The sequence below is a fragment of the Theropithecus gelada genome, chromosome 12, assembly GCF_003255815.1.
Source record: "Theropithecus gelada isolate Dixy chromosome 12, Tgel_1.0, whole genome shotgun sequence".
Lineage (NCBI taxonomy): Eukaryota > Metazoa > Chordata > Mammalia > Primates > Cercopithecidae > Theropithecus > Theropithecus gelada.
The window spans coordinates 6,380,159-6,401,213 of NC_037680.1; the positions used below are offsets into that span (position 1 = coordinate 6,380,159).

Below are 21,055 nucleotides of genomic sequence, written 5' to 3' on the forward strand. Positions count from 1 at the left end.
GTTTTTGTTTTTTTTTTTTTTTGAGACGGAGTCTCGCTCTGTCGCCCAGACTGGAGTGCACTGGCCGGATCTCAGCTCACTGCAAGCTCCATCTCCCGGGTTTACGCCATTCTCCTGCCTCAGCCTCCCGAGTAGCTGGGACTACAGGCGCCCGCCACCACGCTTGGCTAGTTTTTTGTATTTTTTAGTAGAGACGGGGTTTCACCATGTTAGCCAGGATGGTCTCGATCTCCTGACCTCGTGATCTGCCGGTCTCGGCCTCCCAAAGTGCTGGGATTACAGGCTTGAGCCACCGTGCCCGGCCAGGTTTCTAGTTTTTAATCTAAATTTTTAAAAGAAGAAAAGAGATTGGCAGTTGTGTCAGTTACTCATTCTGAAGTTCAGTTCCAAAGCCACTCTTGTTTGCCCTGCATTTTTTTTTTTTTTTACATTTAAAAAGTTGTTATTTCAATAGTTTTGGGTAAATTGGTGGTGTTTGGTTACATCGATAAGTTCTTTAGCGGTGATTTCTGAGATATTGATGGACCTGTCACCCAAGCAGTGTACACTGCACCCAGTTTGTAGTCTTTTATCCCTCACCCTCCACCCAAGCTTCCCCGCAAGTCCCCAAAGTCCATTATATTATGATTATACATTTGCATCCTCATAGCTTAGCTCCCACTTATAAGTGAGAACATCTGATGTTTGATTTTCCATTACTGAGTTACTTCACTTAGAATAATAGTCTCTAATTCCATCCAGGTTTCTCCAAATGCCATTATTTTGTTCCTTTTTACGGCTGAGTAGTATTCCATGGTTCTTGGAAAAAGGAAAATACCACATTTTCCTTTTCCACTTGGTTGATGGACATTTAGGCTAGTTCTATATTTTTTCAGTTGTGCATTGTGCTGCTATAAACATGCAAGTCCAAGTGTCTTTCTCAAATAGGGACTTTTTTTCCCCTGGGTAGACACCTAGTAGTGGAATTGCTCGATCAAACGATAGTGGAGTTGGACCCTGCAAACATCTCTCTTTTGTCAACTGGTTGAATCTTATGCTTTGTCCATAAGGGGCACTAGAGGGCCACTGCAGGGTGACAGAGGCTGGAAGATGCTTCCAGGTTCCTGTCCTCCATTACTGTTATTCAGTGGGAGGCCCAGGGACTCTGCACGGTTGAGCCCCAGCTTCAATCTCCCCACAGCCGTCAGTTTTTGCAGGAAGCTGAGACCTAAGTTCTCCAGCAAGTTTCTTTGCTATCCGTATGCTATGTGTTCCCCTGGTAACTGCGCCTTCTGGAAGAGGCCTGAATCTCAGTCTGGGAGGTGGGCAGAGAGAACATTTCCGGTCCTTATTCCTTCACTTTCCATCGTTTCTCAAGTTAGAGAAAGTACCTGATTTTTTGCACATGCTATTTCTGGACAACGTGGAGTCCTATTTACCTGTTTTATTAGTTATCCACCTTCTACTAGAAAGCCACTTCATATAATTTTTTTTTTGCATTTTCTAATAACTCATACCTTGACACATAGAGATGTCTTCTAAATCTTGTGACAAAAGGTGAAGCGTTTCTAAGAAGCCAGGCCAACTGGCTCACATGGAAGAAATCCAGTGTCGGGTCCCTACTTACTATGCGTCCTGGTGATTCAACAAGGAACACTTATAGAAGGTTATTAGGAATTTATAAAAACACAGTTTTATTTTACATATAAATGTTTCTTTGTCTAAAATTTAACCTGGAGTTCTTGGGCTACTATCCGTGGATGAGCTTCACAGGCATCAATGAAGCCTCAACAATGTTATGTGAAGTAAAACGTGTTCATGGTTTTCATTACATTCTTAAAGGGGCGTGTGCCCTATAAAATACTAATAATCGCTGATCTATAACCTTTAGTGTTGTACTTGTAAAAGGCCATTTGTCGAGCAGGCTAGAGATTACTCACAGGACTATGGTCTTCATGGGCAACATGTGAGAAGAAATGGTGAGCAGAGTGAGGCAATAAAAATAATTATGATAATATTATCAGCTCTTAGTGATTCAATGCCTATAATATCCTAGGAGTCACTCAGTATATGTAAAGTAGGCATTATTATCTCTACCTTGTAGACGAAGGATACTGAAGCAGAGACAGCTTAAAAAACTTATCTAAATTTTGTATCCATTATGTGGTAAGGCTGGGATTTAATCTTACTTCCTTCAAATATTATCCTCTTCCTCAACACCTAGTACCCTCATCCATATCCATTTCCTGACCATATGTCACACATTTAACACCATGAGTGACATAAAAGCGTGTTTCTTTTCTATACTTAGGGTGACAGCAATAACTCTTGCAAAGAAATAGACTAGACTAAAGCTTGTTGTTTCCCACAGTCCCACCTTGAGCTTTTGCATCTACATGTCCCGGCCAAGTTCCTGCACTTACATAAAGTCTTTCCTGAACCTACTATCCCTGTGATTTCTCCTTTCTAAGTCTCGTAAGCTATGTTTGAGTCTTGCCACTGGATGCAGTAGCTGTGGCTGTGGTAGTTGGAAGTAGTGTCAAGATCCACAGGCTGGGGCTGTGGTGAAAGAAAGGAAGTTGAAAAACCAAATGGGAAACCAGAACTGTGATGAGTGATTGAGATGGAGAACCAAACAAAAAGTAAGGGTCAAACCATAAGGGCAAGTGAGATAAAAAGGGGAAGGGTGGCTGTCAAATGGTGGCCAGGAGAGCAGAAAGGTCTGAGGGGATGGCCAAGGCCAGGGCATCCGCTATGAACTCTGAGTCCTGCAAAGGTAAGACGGTGCCAGGTGTGTAATTCCTGAGAGCAGAGAGGATGCTTCTCTTTGAAAAGAAGGATCATTTGCTATAAACACAGTAGATGTTCAACAACTACATTTTAGTGACAATAATGACTCAAGTGCTAAGTTATGCCACGTTGTGTATGTGTGAAATTCACAGCAAGAAAGGTATTATGAAACTGAGAGCCTGAAAGGGGCCCTGAGGAGAAGGTGGGACAAGGAGTGCACCTGGACAGGGTGGGCAGACGGCACATTCAACACTGCGCTGCCCTACTCCATGGTAGATGCTGCTTGTGTAGAGATTACAGCAGCCTTCTCTACACACTCTGAATACAGCCCTGCGGCGTTTCTCAGCACTGTGCTCCAGAAAGATACTGACGATGCCTGGAGTTGATAAGGCATGGAGGGTATGCAACAGTTTCCTAGGAGCCTGCTCTAACGGTGATTCCATTTCTAACAATTTCAGCCTTCCACATGACTTGCTATGTAGCCACTGGTCCGAAGCTCCTAGTGGCTCCCTGAAACCTGGGCTTGCCTGTCTGTCTTCCTGTGCCCCCTAGGTCTCCCTACAATGTAGCAATTCCAGGTTTCTGGGTTAGCACAGCCTGGGGGCTCCGGAATCCTGGTTTACCTCTGAGAACCAGGTGAATATTTTGAGCATTGCCCTGGTTCAGGACGTGAACCCTACCAGTGAGTTTGAAGAAGGATGGTTAGTTTGGGGCTGGGTCAGGGAAGAGGTAAAGGAGAAAAAAGGCAGCTTGGCTGGCATGGGAGAAACACAACATATAAAGGCTGAGAGGAGGATGTGCATGGAGTGAATTCCAGAAACAGCGAGTAATCCGGGTCTGGTTAGAAAAGAGGCCACACCAGTGAGAACCTGGGAAGCAAACTTTTATATGTAGGACAAACTGATTGTAACAGTTTTGAAACACTCACATAAAAGTTTCTATTCACCTTGAAGGAATACAAGAGCCACTGGAAACAGAAGACTGAGTTTCTGGGGAAGTGCTTTGACCCTTTGCAGCACTTGCTGCCTTCTCCTTCAACCCAGAGGGAGAGTCTTCCAGCCAGATGCAGAGACAAGAGCCGCTGGGAGCCAGGGAGCAGTGGGATTCCACACTTTGCCCTTTGCTGCCCTCCTTCCTTTCTCACACCAAAGGCAAGGATTCCGCCCTCAAGCTCTTACATCTCAAGAGACACCCAGGAGAGATTTCTTTGGCAAATAACAAAGTACACAGGGGCCATTTCTGAAACACCTCATTGGTCTTCAATACTCAGAGATCAGTGCTGTTCACGGATCTGCCCAGCCTTGTATTATTTTTTTCTTCACTTTGAAATGAAAGTCATTCAGGACCCTGAAAAAAAATAAATGCCTAATAAAAACGAATAAAACCTGATGGTGGATTGCTTTCCATAAGAGGAGGAAGAAGACTGTGAAAGGCACAGCCACTAATATATATCACTGACTTTCCCTAATCCTGAGTATATTTTTTTGTATAAAACGTGGATAATAATGTCTGCCTCCTGCCTGTCACACACAGAAGTTTCAGGGACAGAGGATCTCTAATAGAACCACAGCTCATCAATCAGCCCTCCACGGACTGCCCCTCCAGTACTAGCATCGTGATCTGGCCTTGTCTATAAGTTCTCTGAAATAAGGTATCTTCAAATAGAGGAGTAGTCATTGCAGTTATTATTGCAGGTGCAAGAGCATAAAAAGAATATGCTCAGCTCATTAGTTGGATGTTTTGCATACAGGAGGCACATCTGAGGTCATTTCAACTTCTACGTAGCCCATTCTTTTAAAAAGCACTTGAAGATTCAAATGACTTGAAAGGTATCAGGTGAAACTAGCAGGATAAGCCGTTTCCTGTGTACACTGTCAGTGGGCATGAAACGTGGTGTGGCTTTATCCAATGTTGGTTGAATCAAAAACTCATAATCTTTGACCCAGTAATATTCATTTCCAGTTATCTGTTTTAAATTTCAGAAAATTATTTTCTCACTATGGTTGTAATCTCAATATTATTTTTAGCAGAAAAAAATTCAAACAACTCAAATTTCAACACAGTAGATTCTTACATGAACTATGGTAAATTGATTCCGTGCGGAAATAGTATTTGTAAATAGAGAAAAAACAACTTTTAATAAAAGTTTTAAAAACAATGAAAATACTTTAAAAAGGTAAAATGTAAAATTGTCAATAAACTGTGGTCTATGATAGACAAATATACATTTAAAGTGTGAAAATGAAATACCTATAATAGATGAGAACAGTGTTTTCCTCTCTGGCTGGTTGCATACCCTATTCTTGTATTTTGCAAATTTTCATTTTCTATAGAAATATTTTTAAAACGTTCTGAAGAAATTATCTTCAATACTTTACGTGATAATTTTATCAGATGAGCAAATTTATCCTTTGCTCATCTGATAGAAAGGAAAAGTCATAACACTAATTTCAGGTAAAAGAATTTTCAGAGAAGATGACTGCTATAGTTTGAATGTTTTTATCCTCCACTTCCTGAAATTGAAATTTAATTTAATTTAATCCCCAATATGTTGTTATTAGGAGGTAAGGCCTTTCAGGAGGTGATTAGGTCATGAGATCATGGGATTAATGTCTTGCAAAATAGCCCCAAGGGACTTTGTTTGTTTTTCCATCACTTGAGAAAGGAGGAAGACACAGTGAGAATTGTGAGGTCTACAGCCTGGAAGGGAGCCCTCACCAGAACCCAACCGTCCTGGAAATCTGATCTCAGATTTTCCAGCCTCCAGAACTGTGAGAAATAAATTTCCCTTATTCATAAACTACCCAGTTTATGGCATTTTGTTATAGCTGCCTTAATGGACTAAGATATTAACCATTATACTATTAGTTTTGCCTTTTTTCTTTAAGGCACATTATTCTTCATATGATCTTGAAACTATTTAATTCCATTTTTCCTGAAGAAAGGAAGGAAGCAATTGTTCAGGGAGTGAGTAACTTGAGAATGATTTTTCCTGCGTATGAGGAGCATACAGAATAGAGGCAGGTGATGTGGATGTCAGACTGGTCAAATGGAAGTAGAAGACAGCAGGAATGAGAAGAGAGAAGACACAATATGTTAGTCGCTTTTTCAAATGATTCATTCCATCACGAGAAAGCATCATTTATCACAGAGCATACTCACAGAGATGAAACATGATCCCGGAGACAAACTAAAGAGATTATAGGCTTTACTAGACAGTAGGGAGTTTTCTCTGAGAAATTTCCATGAGCCTTTCGGTCACAGGGAGGTAAGATAAAGGTGCCTGTCACTATGTGTGTGTATGTGTATGTGTGTGCACCTGCAGATGTAAATGTGTGTGTGCTCTCATGTCCACACTGATCTCTTATACGTAACTCTGACAGTGAGTGTTTGCTTGGCTTTAGAGCCACAAGAAATAACCAACCATACTCCAATAAGTTGCATGACAGCAGAGATGCAAATGAAGGGCAACACGCTTCAAGACAGCTCACTGTTGCTACTCATCAATACATCTGTTATACCCACGCCTATCAAGCAACATGCTTTTAAGTTCCTTATTTTAAAGGAGTCTATCATTTGATCAAATCTGAAGTAACGATTTTCATCAAATTTTCTCAAACAAACGAGATGATTAAGTTTGTAATATATTTACTGCAAACCCACTTCATGACTTATGGTTTGGGAGCAAACAGAAATTCAGATTCCGGAAAGAACAGGAGCTACCTCCAATCAACTTTTATTATTTGGAACTGTATGTGACTGCATTAATTAGCTATCTAAAATGGCAAATAAATATTGGCTTATATACCAACTTCAGTTGAATGGATTTATAGATGTTTTTACTAATAGCTCCAATATAGTGGGTGCTTAGTGTGTGCCATGCACTGCACTAAGCATACTACAGATTTAATCTTCACACTAACACTTTGAAGTAGATACTATAATTGCCCTCATTTTATGTATGAGGGTACTGAAGTTTCATAACTTTCTCAAGATCCCATAGCTGAATAAGCCATGGAGTGGGTATGAACAACCTAGGAAGTCAATGTTTCAGTCATGATTTTATTACGGATGCTTCCAGAAACACTGAAGGGAGACCTTTGGGTTTTCCTCTAGGGCAAACGAAAAGGTAACTTGTGATTATTTAGCAATTTCAACCATGAGGTTGGGAGTAGTATTATATGGGGCTTAGTATTGGCCATTGCCCATCCAATTCCCTGATTCCAATTATTTGGAGACAAAGGCACAGAAATGAATTGACATAGTCAATTAGCTCCAAAGCTAAACTAAAGTCTTCCTGTTAGTTATTTGCATTTTCTTCCCTTCTATTGAAGGCAAAGTGAAGTAACACATGAATTTCCACTATGATCTTTTAAATAAAAAACAAAATATTTTGGAACCTACAATGATGTGAGTGAAACTTCAACCAGCTCACAGGTAATCATGTTATTCTCCTTGCCTCTGGGAGAGGGGATGTAAGACTCAGAAAGGACAGCTCAAAAAAGCATCATTTTTGATGGAGTGCAAGGTATGAAATTAATCATTTTCAGGAAACTATCACAGCAAAATATTTCTTATACTACGTATATAATAATCCACATTACAAGTACTGTACATACACTTCAATGGGCCATTTGCTTTCTGATTGTTTATTATATAGTGCTATATTAGCATATGATAAAGGATTTGAGGAAGAATAGTGAGGTATTTTTTATGTCTACTTTAAGCTGTTAGTTTTACTGCATTTCGGGATGTGGAGAATTGTCTTGTAGTCAAATCGAGCTATAAAGACTAAATTGAATTATCCCTATGGAACAGCTGTTAAGTCTCCAGGGAGGGGGAAGGTCCCACAAGAAAGAGATGACAGATTGCAATGAGGATGGCTGCTGAATGCAACCTGCTAGAAAGGCATACGTTAGATTAGGCAAAGGCTGGGGCTTCCATGGGCTTTGAAATACATTTTATAATTTATGGGTAGTACCATACTCTTGCTGCCTGATTTGTTGATCCCTTGAATCTGAACTTCCCAAGGCTTAATAATGCAAGAGAGTCTGCAAACACTAGAGAAGGACAAAAATACCATTCCTTCCAAAAGCCCTTACTTAGCACCACAGTGACTTAGTGACTGGGAGCAAAGCTGATTTTGTAGCAGATATGGTGTCTTTGGGGGAAACTTTAAGCTTGACTACAGAAAGGGAAGAGTTTGTACTTCAGTATTTAACTGTGCAAACCATTGCTTCTCATAAGAAATTCCTAAAGGAGATAGACTAGATATATAAATGTGTGTGTGTGTGTGCGCGTGTGCGTACACGTGCAAGTGTATAGTGATGTGAATTCTCACTTAAGCAGGGTGTTGGAAGCAATTTGGAAGAAAAATAATGTACATTTTTTTCTTCTAAATTGTGAAGGTTAAAACTAAGGTTGCCTACCTGCAAATAAAACAATTTTCTTGGGATTTTTTTCCAAATACATTAGGGCTAAATGGATTCTTTATGCCTCATATTAACAATACCGCCAATTAAACCCTGAGGAGTAACGTATACTAGCAAAGTTTTAGGCAACTTGATAAGTGCTGTAGTAGTTTAAAAGTCACCACAACACTTGTTAAAGTTTTAGATAATGATTCTCGCAGAAAAGGAAATGGTGGAAGCTACCGATATTCAGAAACTGAAGTTTATTTCCCCTTGTTCCTTCTCATCTTCTTTTTTTTGCTTTGCTTATTCAGTAACTCTAAAATATCTTACCATTAAAGATATTTTTAACACATCATATGTATAAATACATTCTTATTAAATATTATTATAGAGATCTTAGTTATTTGTATCTAAAGCTCAGGCTTTTATACTTTTAAGTCCCAGTTTATGAACAATTAGTGTGCAATGTTTTTATAAGCTTACTGTTGTTTCAACTTGCTCTGCCACATCTTAGCAAAATGGCTGGTAGTGATACCCTTTGATGTTGATGACATTAGGCTACTCTAAACTTCCCATAGTGCATGATCTCAATGTAGGGCCCCTGTGTCAGCAGATTGGACTCAAGGAAACTGATATGTTATGAAATATTTCTTGAAACAATATTGGGAAAGGGATAGGAATGAGTGTGCTTTCCATGGCCCAAGACCACAAACCTAGAATCAAAAAGAAAAAAAAATGTCATGAGCAAGTCAGTGCTTATGTTAATTAGGAGATGGTTGACCTAAGCTCATGTGGATAAGTTGCAGAATTGTTGGGAGCCTTGGGCTTGAGCCAGAGATGGACAAGTAATGCTATTGGCTTTTCTAGAGTCAGTGAGGTAACTAATCCCTCCCTAGCATCATCCTAACTTTTCCAAACCAAAGGAGTCAGGGACTTGACACAAACCTTTTAAAATTCTGACAATCTTTAATCCAAGTGTGACTCCCCAGGAGCATCCTCTGACTCACATCCTTGAATCCAATGGCAGTTTTCAAGAAAATGTGTTAATATGATACCCCAAAACATAAAAATCAATATAGATTACATTTATCAAAGAAGAAAACAAACACAAAGTCATTTAAACCCATAGTTTGTTCAGATAATTCTATAATTAGGTTGCAAAGAGAATCAGATTATTGCTGTCAATGATAGGGTGACCTACTCTTGCCACGGACGAAAGAAAAAATGTCAGTTGAAGAGATTTCCAATTCCAGGAATATGACGTAACATAGTTTTCCCTATTTATTCTGCTAAGTAAGACTAAAAGACGATAGAAATTCTGTATAAAATCTACCTAAAAAGAACTCTGAATGGTGGAGAAAAGAAATAAAGGATATATAAAAACCTTGGGACCAAGAGAAAAACATACTGGAGAATTCTCTGGATTTTCTCTTAACCTGATCTGTTTTACGTATGTTTCTGAAAGACAAACAACCCAGAGAGACCAACTGGTGCAGTTAAATTCTGTTTAAAATTGCCATTAGAAGACTGCTCTCTCTAGGCAAAGAATGAAGAAAGAGAGATGTTTTTAGACAACAACTTCTCTCCCTAAGCCAAATGCCATAGAAAAGATTGTGGCCCCACTTCCATTGAGCCATGCTGTAGTGAGGTGCCCAGATTTCTGGCCAGGGTGGTATATGGGAAGATCAATCTGGGAATCTGTGGCTTACAAGAACAATTCTGAAGATCTGGGAATTTAATCATTGTCAGATAGAACCAAGTCTCTCCCTGTGGTATCAACTGAGATCACAAGGAAAGCCTAGACTTCTGCCCCTGCTGAACTATCATGAGGAACCCCCCTTCACCCCTGCAGGAGCAGTCTCAGAGATGGTTTAGTGGTGAGTCAGGACTGTCATCCCCCTCCAGTGATATGAGGGGCATCCCTCTCCCACCCACACACAAACACTGTGATGTCACTGCAGGTCACATGGGAAGCAGTAATGAGTCTTTGATACTAATCCAAGCCAAACATATCCCTCGTGGTTTCAAGAGCTTTTCTTTACCTTTTGTCAATATTGGGCAAAAATATTGAGAGTAAATGCAACAAACTCTCCTTCTCCTCTGGAATTCTCTACATGATGTCTGACATTGTAGCAAAAATCATACTACTTGAAATGGTTCTAAATATATAGAAATGGTTCTAAAAATATAATTGTCGAATGAAGACAATTATAAAGTAAATAAGGGAAAATAAAGGGATGTAAATGGAAATTAGGTTTCTACACATCAGTTAAATTGGTAAAATGATTAAACCAGTAAACTACTATAAGTTATGTATATATAATAGAATGTCTACATAAACCAGTAACAAAAGCATACATAGATATACTCTAACACTAAATAAAGCAAAATAGAATTTTAAAAACTATCCAAGAAACACAGGAAGGTAGAGAAAAGAGAATTTTTAAAAACTCAGAAAACAAAAATAAACAAGTATTTAAGCCCAACACATTCATTACATTAAACGTAAATTTGCTAAATAGACCAATTAAAAGACAGAAATTGAAAGCATGAATTAAAAAACCATGACCCAACTATTCGTTGCTTACAAGAAACTCACTTCAAAAATAATGACATAGGCAGGCTAAAAGCAAAAGGATGGGAAAAGTTACACCACAAAGACATTTATAGAGGAAAAGCAAGAGTGACTATGTTAGTATCAGACAGACTTCAGAGCAAAGAGAGCTATCAGACAGATAATAATATTATGTAATGATAAGAGTGAATCCACCAGAACACATAGCATACTAAATGTGTATGTATCAACAACAGAGCTACAAAATATATAAACCAAAAATGGATAGAACTGGAGGGAGAAACAGACAAATCCAAAGTTATTGTTGGAAACATCAACACCTTTATTGAGCACCTACCATGTGTAAGGCACTCTGTTAGTCATTGTGAATGCAGTAGTGAAAAAAAAAAAAAACACGGTCCTGACCCTCATGAAACTCATTGTCTATTAGGGAAGCCAAATGTTACTTAATTAGAAAATCATTTAATTTGTCAGTATGATAAATGAGAATCTCAAACACACTAAAAGTTTAATCTCCCTCATTTAAAATAAACTATTTTTAATATTAACAATAAGTAGACAAATATGTAACTCCCAGGCCATAGAATTTAATGGAATATGTGGTTTTCTTGTTTCATTTTCCAAAGATAATAAAAAATTCATGTTGTCCCAATATAGACTGCAAATACTACCCACAGCTGAAATATACCCCACAGTCAAAAAAAAAAAAAAAAAAAAAAAAAAAAGAATTCTCTGGATGGCTCTAATGTCTTTGTTTCTTCCACTAGTGCAATTTACACTGATTCAATACCTGCCATTCTCTTTCTCTCCAGTGTCACCTCAGAGACTGATGGGAACTCAGAGCATAAGATAAACATATTATGAATGGGTGCAGGAATGGGCTGGTGAAAGCAAGACTTACCCCAAAGTGGTAGAAACCATCAAGACAAAACAGATGGGTTGACTTACCACAGTATAGATCTGATGCTTTCGTCTCTTAGCCAGGTCAATTATGTTTACTCCATTGTAGTAAAGGTTTTCGATGCATCCATGGAAGTTTTTCTTTAAAAAGGTCCCAGGTTTTCCTGGTACTGGAATTCCTCCAAAACTAAGCTTTTGGGGTGAAAATAAAAACAAACTCTTAGTTACAAGCTCTGAAAGATTAGGAAAGGAAAGTAAACACATGCGTTTTTGGTAGATTCAATTGTATGCATGAGCCAAGTGGCTCAAATAATTATAGATGCCACTTGATTACACATTTAAAAGGATACTGATTAGCCCATGTAAAAATAACTGTAATTGCTTGCTTCTTAAAGGCCTATTTTAAAAAACCATTTTCACTTCCTTTCTGAACCTTTTTAATACTAAATAAAACAATAATTTACAGAAGGAGGGAAAAAGAAAAAGAAAATCAATGTCTTTTAAATTATCTCTTATCCAAGCATCTTAAAAGATATGGCCATACTAAAGCCAAGAGACAAACAAAACATACCTCTATTCAGCTACAGACGAACCTAGTTTAAAAGCCTATATTGTATGCAAAAAGCCTTATGCATAAGATTGTCCACAACTGTCATCTATAATGAAGAAAAACAGGAAATATTCCAAATGTTCTGTACCATTTTGTGAAGCAGTTAATTAAGAATCAATATGATGAAATTTCACTTGTCAATAATGATGCTTATTAAACATCTGTAATATAACGGGAAGTAAATATAATGTTGATTTTAAAATGTAAGAGTTATAATTGGATATAAAGTATGATGTCAACAATAAGAAGTTGAGCATAAAGCATAGTCTGAGAGGAAATACACTGAATTGTTATTATCAGGTTGGTGCAAAAACAGTTGCGATTTTTGCCACTAAAAGTAATGGCAAAACCCGCAATTACTTTTGCACCAATCTAATTTAATAGTGGTTCACTTTGGAAAGGTTATGAGATACTAGGGTATTTTTTCTTTTACTACTTTTATTTCTAATTAATATTAACACAAATTGCCTTTTTAATAGATACATTATTTTAAAAGTAAGGTGTACTGTTATGAGTATTTTTTCTACTATGAAAAAGAATCGAGATAATTTATATTATCAGGTTTGTCGCAATACCATTTAATGAGAAATGCAGTTTTTTCTACTGCTTTGAAATATCACTGTCAGCATGTACTTCAACTACATCTATATTTGGATACTTCTCTATCTCTAGTTCACTGTCTCTTTTTATCTGTCTCTCTCTTAATGTTTCAGGAGGATGTGGTCTCCCAATCAGAATGTCTTCTTACATGAATAGCTACTGATATACTAAAGGCTCTTTCTAGATTTTTTTACAAGCTTCACACTAGTAAAAAAAGAGTTACTCAATACAGTGTAATAGGTGAAGAGGATTATTAATCCTTTTGCCCACTTTTACTTACGACTACAAATTTTAAAGAGAACTCTTTGATATTTTATCTATTTCATTTTAAAGCTTAATTACAGAATAATTTTATTTAACTAGCTTGTTAGAATTTTTATTGATAATTTATTATTTACATTAAAACATCTAGTTGGAGAAGAATGGATGTTTTTAAAATATTTCATTTTTCTTTCCAAGAACCCACTGTTCTCTATTTTCAGAAAATTTCTAATAAAGTCTCCCAACTAAGGTTATTATTTTATTTCTCTAGTTCACATACCCATCATTAAATTAATTTCTATGAATTTCATGATTTCAAAAATTCCATTGTATATGAATTGTTTTAATTCATTAAATATTTTATCATGTAAACGCTGTGCTCATCTTATTGCTGCTGGTATATTTTCTTTATCCAGATACTTGCATATACTTTTATATTAAATCATATACTTTTTAGTAATTTTCTTTTAATTTTTGAGGGAGATACAGGCAATACCTTGTTTTATTGTACTTTGCTTTGTTGTACTTCACAGATTTTGTGGTTTTCATGAATGGAAGGTTTGTATCAGCCCTGTGGCAAATAGATCTATCAACACTATTTTTCCAACAGTGGGTGCTCACTTTGTGTCTTTGTGTTAGCTTTTTTTTTTTTTTTTAGAAAAAAAAATCTTTAAATTGAGGCATATATTTTTAAATATAATGTGATTATTGCACACTTAATAGACTATAATATAGTGTAAACATATCTTTTATATGTACTACGAAACCAAAAACTTTGTGACACTTGATTATTGCAATATTCACTTTATTGCATTAGTCTGGAACTGAATCCACAATATCTCCAAGGTATGATGGTAATCATATGATATATATGTGTGTGTGTATATATATATATCACCTTATTAAATACATTAATATGAAATCAATTTCTTATACATTTATTTCCTATTTTACTGTCGCCATCAAAACTTCCTAACTCCTAGCCAAAACTTTCTAAGCAATATTAAACAATAATAATGGTATACAAACTTGTAACATCAACACCACCACCATCACAAAAGAAAACATTTTATTTCTCAAGTATACATAACACTAGTTCTGACTCTACATTAAGAGAATATCCTTCTGCTCTTTTACACATAAATTATTTATGTATTTATTTTAAATAAGAATGAATGCTTCGTTCTGTTCATGATTATTTCAAAAATCCATGTGACAGACAATAGAGTATTTTGTTTGATCTACTGATGAGTTGAATTATATTACTACATTGCAAGTTAACAAATTATCTCTTATTGAACCATTCTTGTGTTCCATTTGTGCTCATATTTTCAGTAGTAAATTAGTTTGAGCTCTAGTTTTCTTTTGTCAAGCATTTAGATCAAGTCTAGATTTGTCTCTGAGTTTTATAACTTACTACGTGAATGGCTCCGAAATCTCATAAAACATTCTGGAAAATTTAAAATTACCAGTGAACTTGTAAATTCCACAGATATTTTGTAAAAGTATTCAAAAATCCCCTTTGTTGATTTATTGCTATATTCAAACATTTTAAATTTGAGTCATTTACATTAAGAAAGGGTCCAAATCCATAAGAGTGGATAAACAGAACTAAAGACAAAAACCACATGATTATCTCAGTAGATGCAGTAAAGGCCTTTAATAAAATTCAACATCCCTTCATGTTAAAAACTGTCAGAAAACTAGATATGGAAGGAACATACCTCAAAATAAGAAGACCCACATATGGAAAGCCCACAGCCAATGTCATACTGAATGGGCAAAAACCGGAAGCATTCCCCTTGAAAACTGGCACAAGACATGGATGCCCTCTCTCACCACTCCTATTTAACATAGTATTGGAAGTTCTGGCTAGGCAATTAGGCAAGAGAAAGAGATAAAAGTTATTCAAGTAGGAAGAAAGGAAGTCAAATTATCTTTGTTTGCAGATGACATAATCAGATATCTAGAAAACTCCATTGTCTCAACCCAAAAGGTTCTTAGCTGATAAGCAACTTCAGCAAAGTCTCATAATACAAAATTGTGTCCACGAATCACTAGCATTCCTATACACCAACAGCAGACAAGCCAAGAGCTAAATCATAACAAACTCCCATTCGTAATTGCTACACAAAGAACAAAATACCTAGAAATATAGCTAAAAAGGAAAGTGAGGGACCTCTTCAAGGAGAACTACAAACCACTGATCAAATAAATTGAAGAGAGCACAAATGGAAAAACATTCCATGCTCATGGATAGGGAGAATCAATATTGTGAAAATGGCCACACTGCCCAAAGCAATTTATAGATTCAATGTTATTCCCGTTAAACTACCATTGACATTCTTAATGAAATTAGAAGAAACTCTTTTAAAATTTATAGGAAACCAAAAGTGAGCTTGAATAACCAAGACAATCCTAAGCAAAAAGAACAAAGCTGGAGGCATCATGCTACCCTACTTCACACTATACTATAAGGCTACACTAACCAAAACAGCATGGTACTGGTATAAGAGCAGACACACAGACCAATGGAATCATAGAATAGAGAGCCCAGAAATAAGACCACACACCTACAATCATCTGATCTTTGCCAAAACTGACAAAAATAAGTAATGGGAAAAGGATTCCCCATTTAATAAATAGTGCTGGGATAACTGGCTAGCCATATGCAGAAAATTGAAATTGGACCCCTTCCTTAGACCACATAAGAAAATCAACTCAAGATGGATTAAAGACTTAAATGTAAAACCCAAAACTCTAAAATCTCCAGAAGAAAATCTAAGTAATACCATTCAGGACACAGGCACAGGTGAAGACTTCATGATGAAGATGCCAAAAGCAATTACAACTAAAGCAAAAATTGGCAAATGGGACCTAATTAAACGAAAGAGTGTCTGCACAGCAAAAGAAACTATTATCAGAGTAAACACACAACCTACAGAGTGGGAGAAAAATTTTGCAATCTATTCATCTGACAAAGGCCTAATACCCAGCATCTACAAGGAACTTAAATAAATTTACAATAAAAAAAACCCCATAAAAAGTGGGGCAAAAGACAAGAACAGGCAGCTCTCAAAAGAAGACATGCATGCAGCTAACAAACATATGAAAAAAGTTCAATATCACTGATCATTAGAGAAATTCAAATCCAAACCACAATGAGATACTATCACACATCAGTCAGAATGGCTATCATTAGAAAGTCAACAACAGATACTGACATGATTGTGGAGAAAAAGAAATATTTTTACACGTTGGTGGGAGAGTAAACTAGTTCAACCATTGTGGAAGACAGTGTGGTGATTCCTCAAAGACCAAGAGGCAGAAATACCATTTGAATCAGCAATTTAATTACTGCGTATATTCCAAAGGAATATAAATCATTTTATTATAAAGATGCATGCACCTATATGTTCATTGCAGCACAATTCACAAATAATTGAATGTCCATGCAAACACATGGAATCAACCTAAATGTCCATCAATGATAGACTGGATAAAGAAAATGTGGTACATATACACCATGGAATACTATACAGCCATAAAAAGGAATGAAATCATGTCCTTTGCAGGAACATGGATGGAGCAGGAGGCCATTATCCTCAGCAAACTAATGCAGGAACAGAAAACCAAACACTGCATGTTCTCACTTATAAATGGGAGCTGAATGTTAAGAAGACATGGACACAGAGAGGTGAACAACTGACAGTGGGGCCTGTGGAAGGTTGGGAGGAGGTAGAGCATCAGAAAGAATAGCTAATGGATGCTGAGCTTAATACGTAGGAAATGGGATGTTCTGTGCAGCTAATCACTATGGCACATGTTTACCTATATGACAAACCTGCACATCCCGCACAGGTACCCCTGAACTTAACATAAAAGTAAAAAATTTAAAAAAAAATCCATTTTAGATTTGCAAATGTTTCACATACATCAAATTTATACTGTAAAAATATATGTTTAATTGGATGTTACCTTTACTTATTTTTATTATTTTAAATATTTAATGATATTTTTATTTTTGTGTTGGCTATTTTCCTCAATTTCAAAAAAATTAATGTTCCACTTCACTCAGTAATGGTTTAAGAAAATATTGTTTGCAGGAAAATGTAAGTGAAAAAAACAGAAAGAAAGCTGCTGTCTTTTAAATAGCAAAACACAATGTTATTTAAAACATTCAGGGTGGAGAGTTTTTTCCAGTCAGGTAGTATAGAGGGTACTATATATTAAAAAATTGTTGTTTCCTATTACACTGAGGGGAGCAATCTCTCCTCTATTCTGAGTGGAAGATTTTCAGAGGAAGTTGGTTGAGACAAGAGCACAGTTAGGCAGTAGCTTGAGGTCTGCTCTCTGGCTCTCCCTGAGGGATTGAAACTGGATGTGAGTTGGGTGGATATGGATACAGGTAACAAGACAGATCTTGGAAAACACAGAAAGGTACTGCCTCCCAGAAGCACCCATGGCAGTGATGGCTGCAAGCCTGTTAGAGCTGTCTCAGGTTCAGCATGATCCCAGAGAAAATCAGCTGGGGAGGAGAAGACAGGTTAGCAAAGGCTGAGGAAGAAGCAATGCAGAAAGGCTTGAGGGGTTCCACAGTGACCTGGTCACTCTAGCACAGTGCGAGGCAGGCTACTGAGGGTCTCCAGGACCAGAAGAGCAGGTTGAGGGTACAAATGGGCCCAAGCTCTCAGTACATGTATTAAGGGCTGGTAGCTGGATGTGGAGGTTTACGAGAGTCCTAGTGACTACATCTCACCCCCTTAGGCCAAGTGTGATGGCTAATATGAAGTGCCAACTTGACAGAAGGATGCAAAGTATTGTTTCTGGGTATATCTGGGTGTTTCTGGATGTCGCCAGAAGAGATTAACATTTGAGTCAGTGGACTGGGAGAGGACTCCCCCTCAGGAAGATCTACCCACAGTGTGGGTGGGTACCATCTAGTCAACTGCCAGAGCTGCTAGAAAAAGCAGACAGCATACAGAAGAAGGTGGAAGAAGCTGACTTGCCGAGTCTTCTGGCCTTCATCTTTCTCCTGTGCTGGACGCTTCATGCTCTTGAATATCAGACTCTGAGTTCTTTGGGTTTTGGACTCTTGGACTTACACCAGTGGTTTGCCAGTGGCTCTTGGGCCTTCTGCCACAGACCGAAGACTGCACTGTTGGCTGCCCTATTTTGAGGTTTTAAGACTTGGACTGAGCCACTACTACCTTTCTTGCTCTTCAACTGGCAGACAACCTACCATGGGGCTTCACTTTTGATTGTGTAAGTCAATTCTCCTTAATAAACTCCCTTTAATATGTACATGTATCCTATTAGTTCTGTCCCTCTAGAGAACCCTGATTAGTACACCAAGGCAAGTCCTACTGACAACAGCAACAAAAGCTGTCATGCAACTCTTTTGCCTTCAAACACGTGGGACTCGTGAACAGCATGACTCCCTTGATGCAACACAATAAACAAACCACCCCGTTAGTGATCTGCTGAGGGAAGAGGAAAAAAGTACAGAGAGCACATCACCACATAACCCAGTATATACCCAATAATGCACTACGTTTTAAATAATCATTAACTAATTATTATTCATCACCAAGGTTAGATTTTTCTATCATTAGAAGCAACAGAGGCTGATGAGCATATTGAATCCAGTTAGGGAAAAGAAGCAAAACCGTTTTTATGTGCATTTGAATATGAGTGTGAATTTTCAACCCAATTTAGATTTTTAGATGTTTTAAGTAGCTGAGAATTGGAAGTTATAATTCTACTATTGAATTTAGGTTTAGTCCATTATCAGAGTAAATTAGACTGGAGACATTTGCTTCATATAATGATGTTTTTCTTTTCTGAATATTTTATAAACACATAGGCTACACACTTCTTAATTCTACATTGATAAATATATCCCTCAGATCATCTGTTTTCATACTTTTGTCTGATTTACCAAAACTTTGATAATAAAAATTAAAATCTTCCTCTAAGCTGTTTCTCTCCGTTAAGCCCTCCATATAAGAATTACCACTATGGAAGACTTGGGCTGGCCAAGTTATTGTAACTACTCTTTGCAAAAATTGAATACGGATCATCCTCAAGCTATTCTCCAGCTTAGTTCTGCTGGCTTCTCATTCGCTCCCTCCAACGTTCCCAACCTTGGCTTTTCCTGTTGAACTCTGTCCATTAGTTCATTCATCTGGCAGCATAACTGGTTAAACCAACAACCATCTTCCTCAGCCTGGCTCTAGGGCCTCTGCATGTTGGAACTGCAACACAGGTACTCACATCAGGGCACTATTAACCAATATCCACATAGTAACAATCAGAAGTCTTTTACTTTTGCATTTATTGACATTTTATGTGCTATACTCATAGGGTTAGTACAAGCGTTTTAATTAGAGATCATAATGATTATTTTACAACGGCCTCTTTTGATCTTAATATTTACTTTCAAAGGTACTAGTTTTCCACGTCTGCTTTCTTTCTGTATATATTTAATTGGTGCACCTTTGTCTGCATTTCAAACCTGCTTTTAATCATTTTTAATTTTCTTTCACAGTTTTCATTTCCGAGGATGCCAAAGATCTGATTATGCCTTTCTATTCAGATTCTAGAATATTTCATTATTTGGCAGATGTGGATGATACTGAATGGAGATTGTATTTCTGAGTACATAGTCTGTATGACATGGCCCAAGGCCTTTAATATACGGAAGACTGAGCTGGACATCCTGCTTCCATTAGATAATGTGCTCATCCATTCATTGGCAACTTACAGTTGTCATAGACTTTCTGAACAAAATCTGTCTTATCTGACCAGTAATTTTCAGTGAATACTGGTCAAAAACTCTTTTATTCTTATTATTCTGTTACCAACTCTTAGAAACACTTGAAAAAGTTAATTCTAATTGTTTGACACAAATTCGATTCACTTAGTAGTTGCTGATCCCTTACTTTTTGTGAAGCATGATTCAAGGCCCTGTGGTGGAATTAAGGATAAATCACACACTGCCTCTATCTAAAAATGTAGGGCCAGTCACTAAAGACAAATTCATCCTCCAACAGACGGATGAAAGGCAAAGTATAATAGAAACGATGTACGCATACTCGTGACCAAAAACTACAGGAAACCATCAAATTTTAAGTCATAAATAAAGTAAGCAAGATCAGTTGGTGCCATGGAATAGGATATTTGAATGGTAGGCTGAAAAGAATAGATAATTATTCCATTTTCTGAAGGATTTTCAGAGAATAGTTACTCTATTCTGCTGAAGGATTTTCAGAGAAAAATCATAATCACCTTTACAGAAAATTATTTTCTTGAAGTAAAAATGGAAAAATAAATAAATAATTAAATGAAAAGGGCAAAGATTAGATCAAAGAGGTATAGTTTGGCCTCACGTGAGAGGTGGTGGAAGCATGAAAAATGGAGCCTAGTTGTGGTAGGGAAAAGGGATCAATACCCTGAGCAAGCACTCTCAGACAGCATCCTGGAAAACTGACTTTTTTTGTCTCTTCTCAAATGGCACCATCTCAATGATGCCTACCTTGACTGACATATCTAAAATTGCAATCTCGTTTCCTCCAAGAACTCCTAGATCCATTACTTTCATCTATTTTTGTTCTTCTCATAGCATTTATTATCTTCTTACTTACTATATAATTCACTTACTTGTGTTTATTCTTTAGAGTTTGCCTCTCCTGCTAGAATGCAAGCACTCTGAGGGTAGGAATCTTTTCTTTTACATTGAGACATTTCACCTACTTGAAGGGGAACTTGATACACAGTAGATGCTGCAAGAAACATTTGTTGAATGTTTTGGGATACCTCCCTAAAATTTTCTCAAAGGCACAGATAATATCTGATTCATTTTTGAATATGTAATTCCAAGAGATGATTAAACCATTAATAGATGCAACAGATATTTGTTAAATT

At 37.1% G+C, this 21,055-nt stretch overlaps 1 protein-coding gene across 1 annotated transcript in view; it reads right to left on the minus strand.

Annotated features, from left to right (window-relative positions):
• The window catches only part of CNTNAP5 (contactin associated protein like 5), a 683,524-nt gene that overhangs the window by 433,398 nt on the left and 229,071 nt on the right, over positions 1–21,055 (minus strand). The window contains exon 6 of the mRNA XM_025405058.1: positions 11,710–11,850. Within this exon, the coding sequence (XP_025260843.1) occupies positions 11,710–11,850 (141 nt within the window). The remainder of the gene's footprint in view (positions 1–11,709; positions 11,851–21,055) is intronic.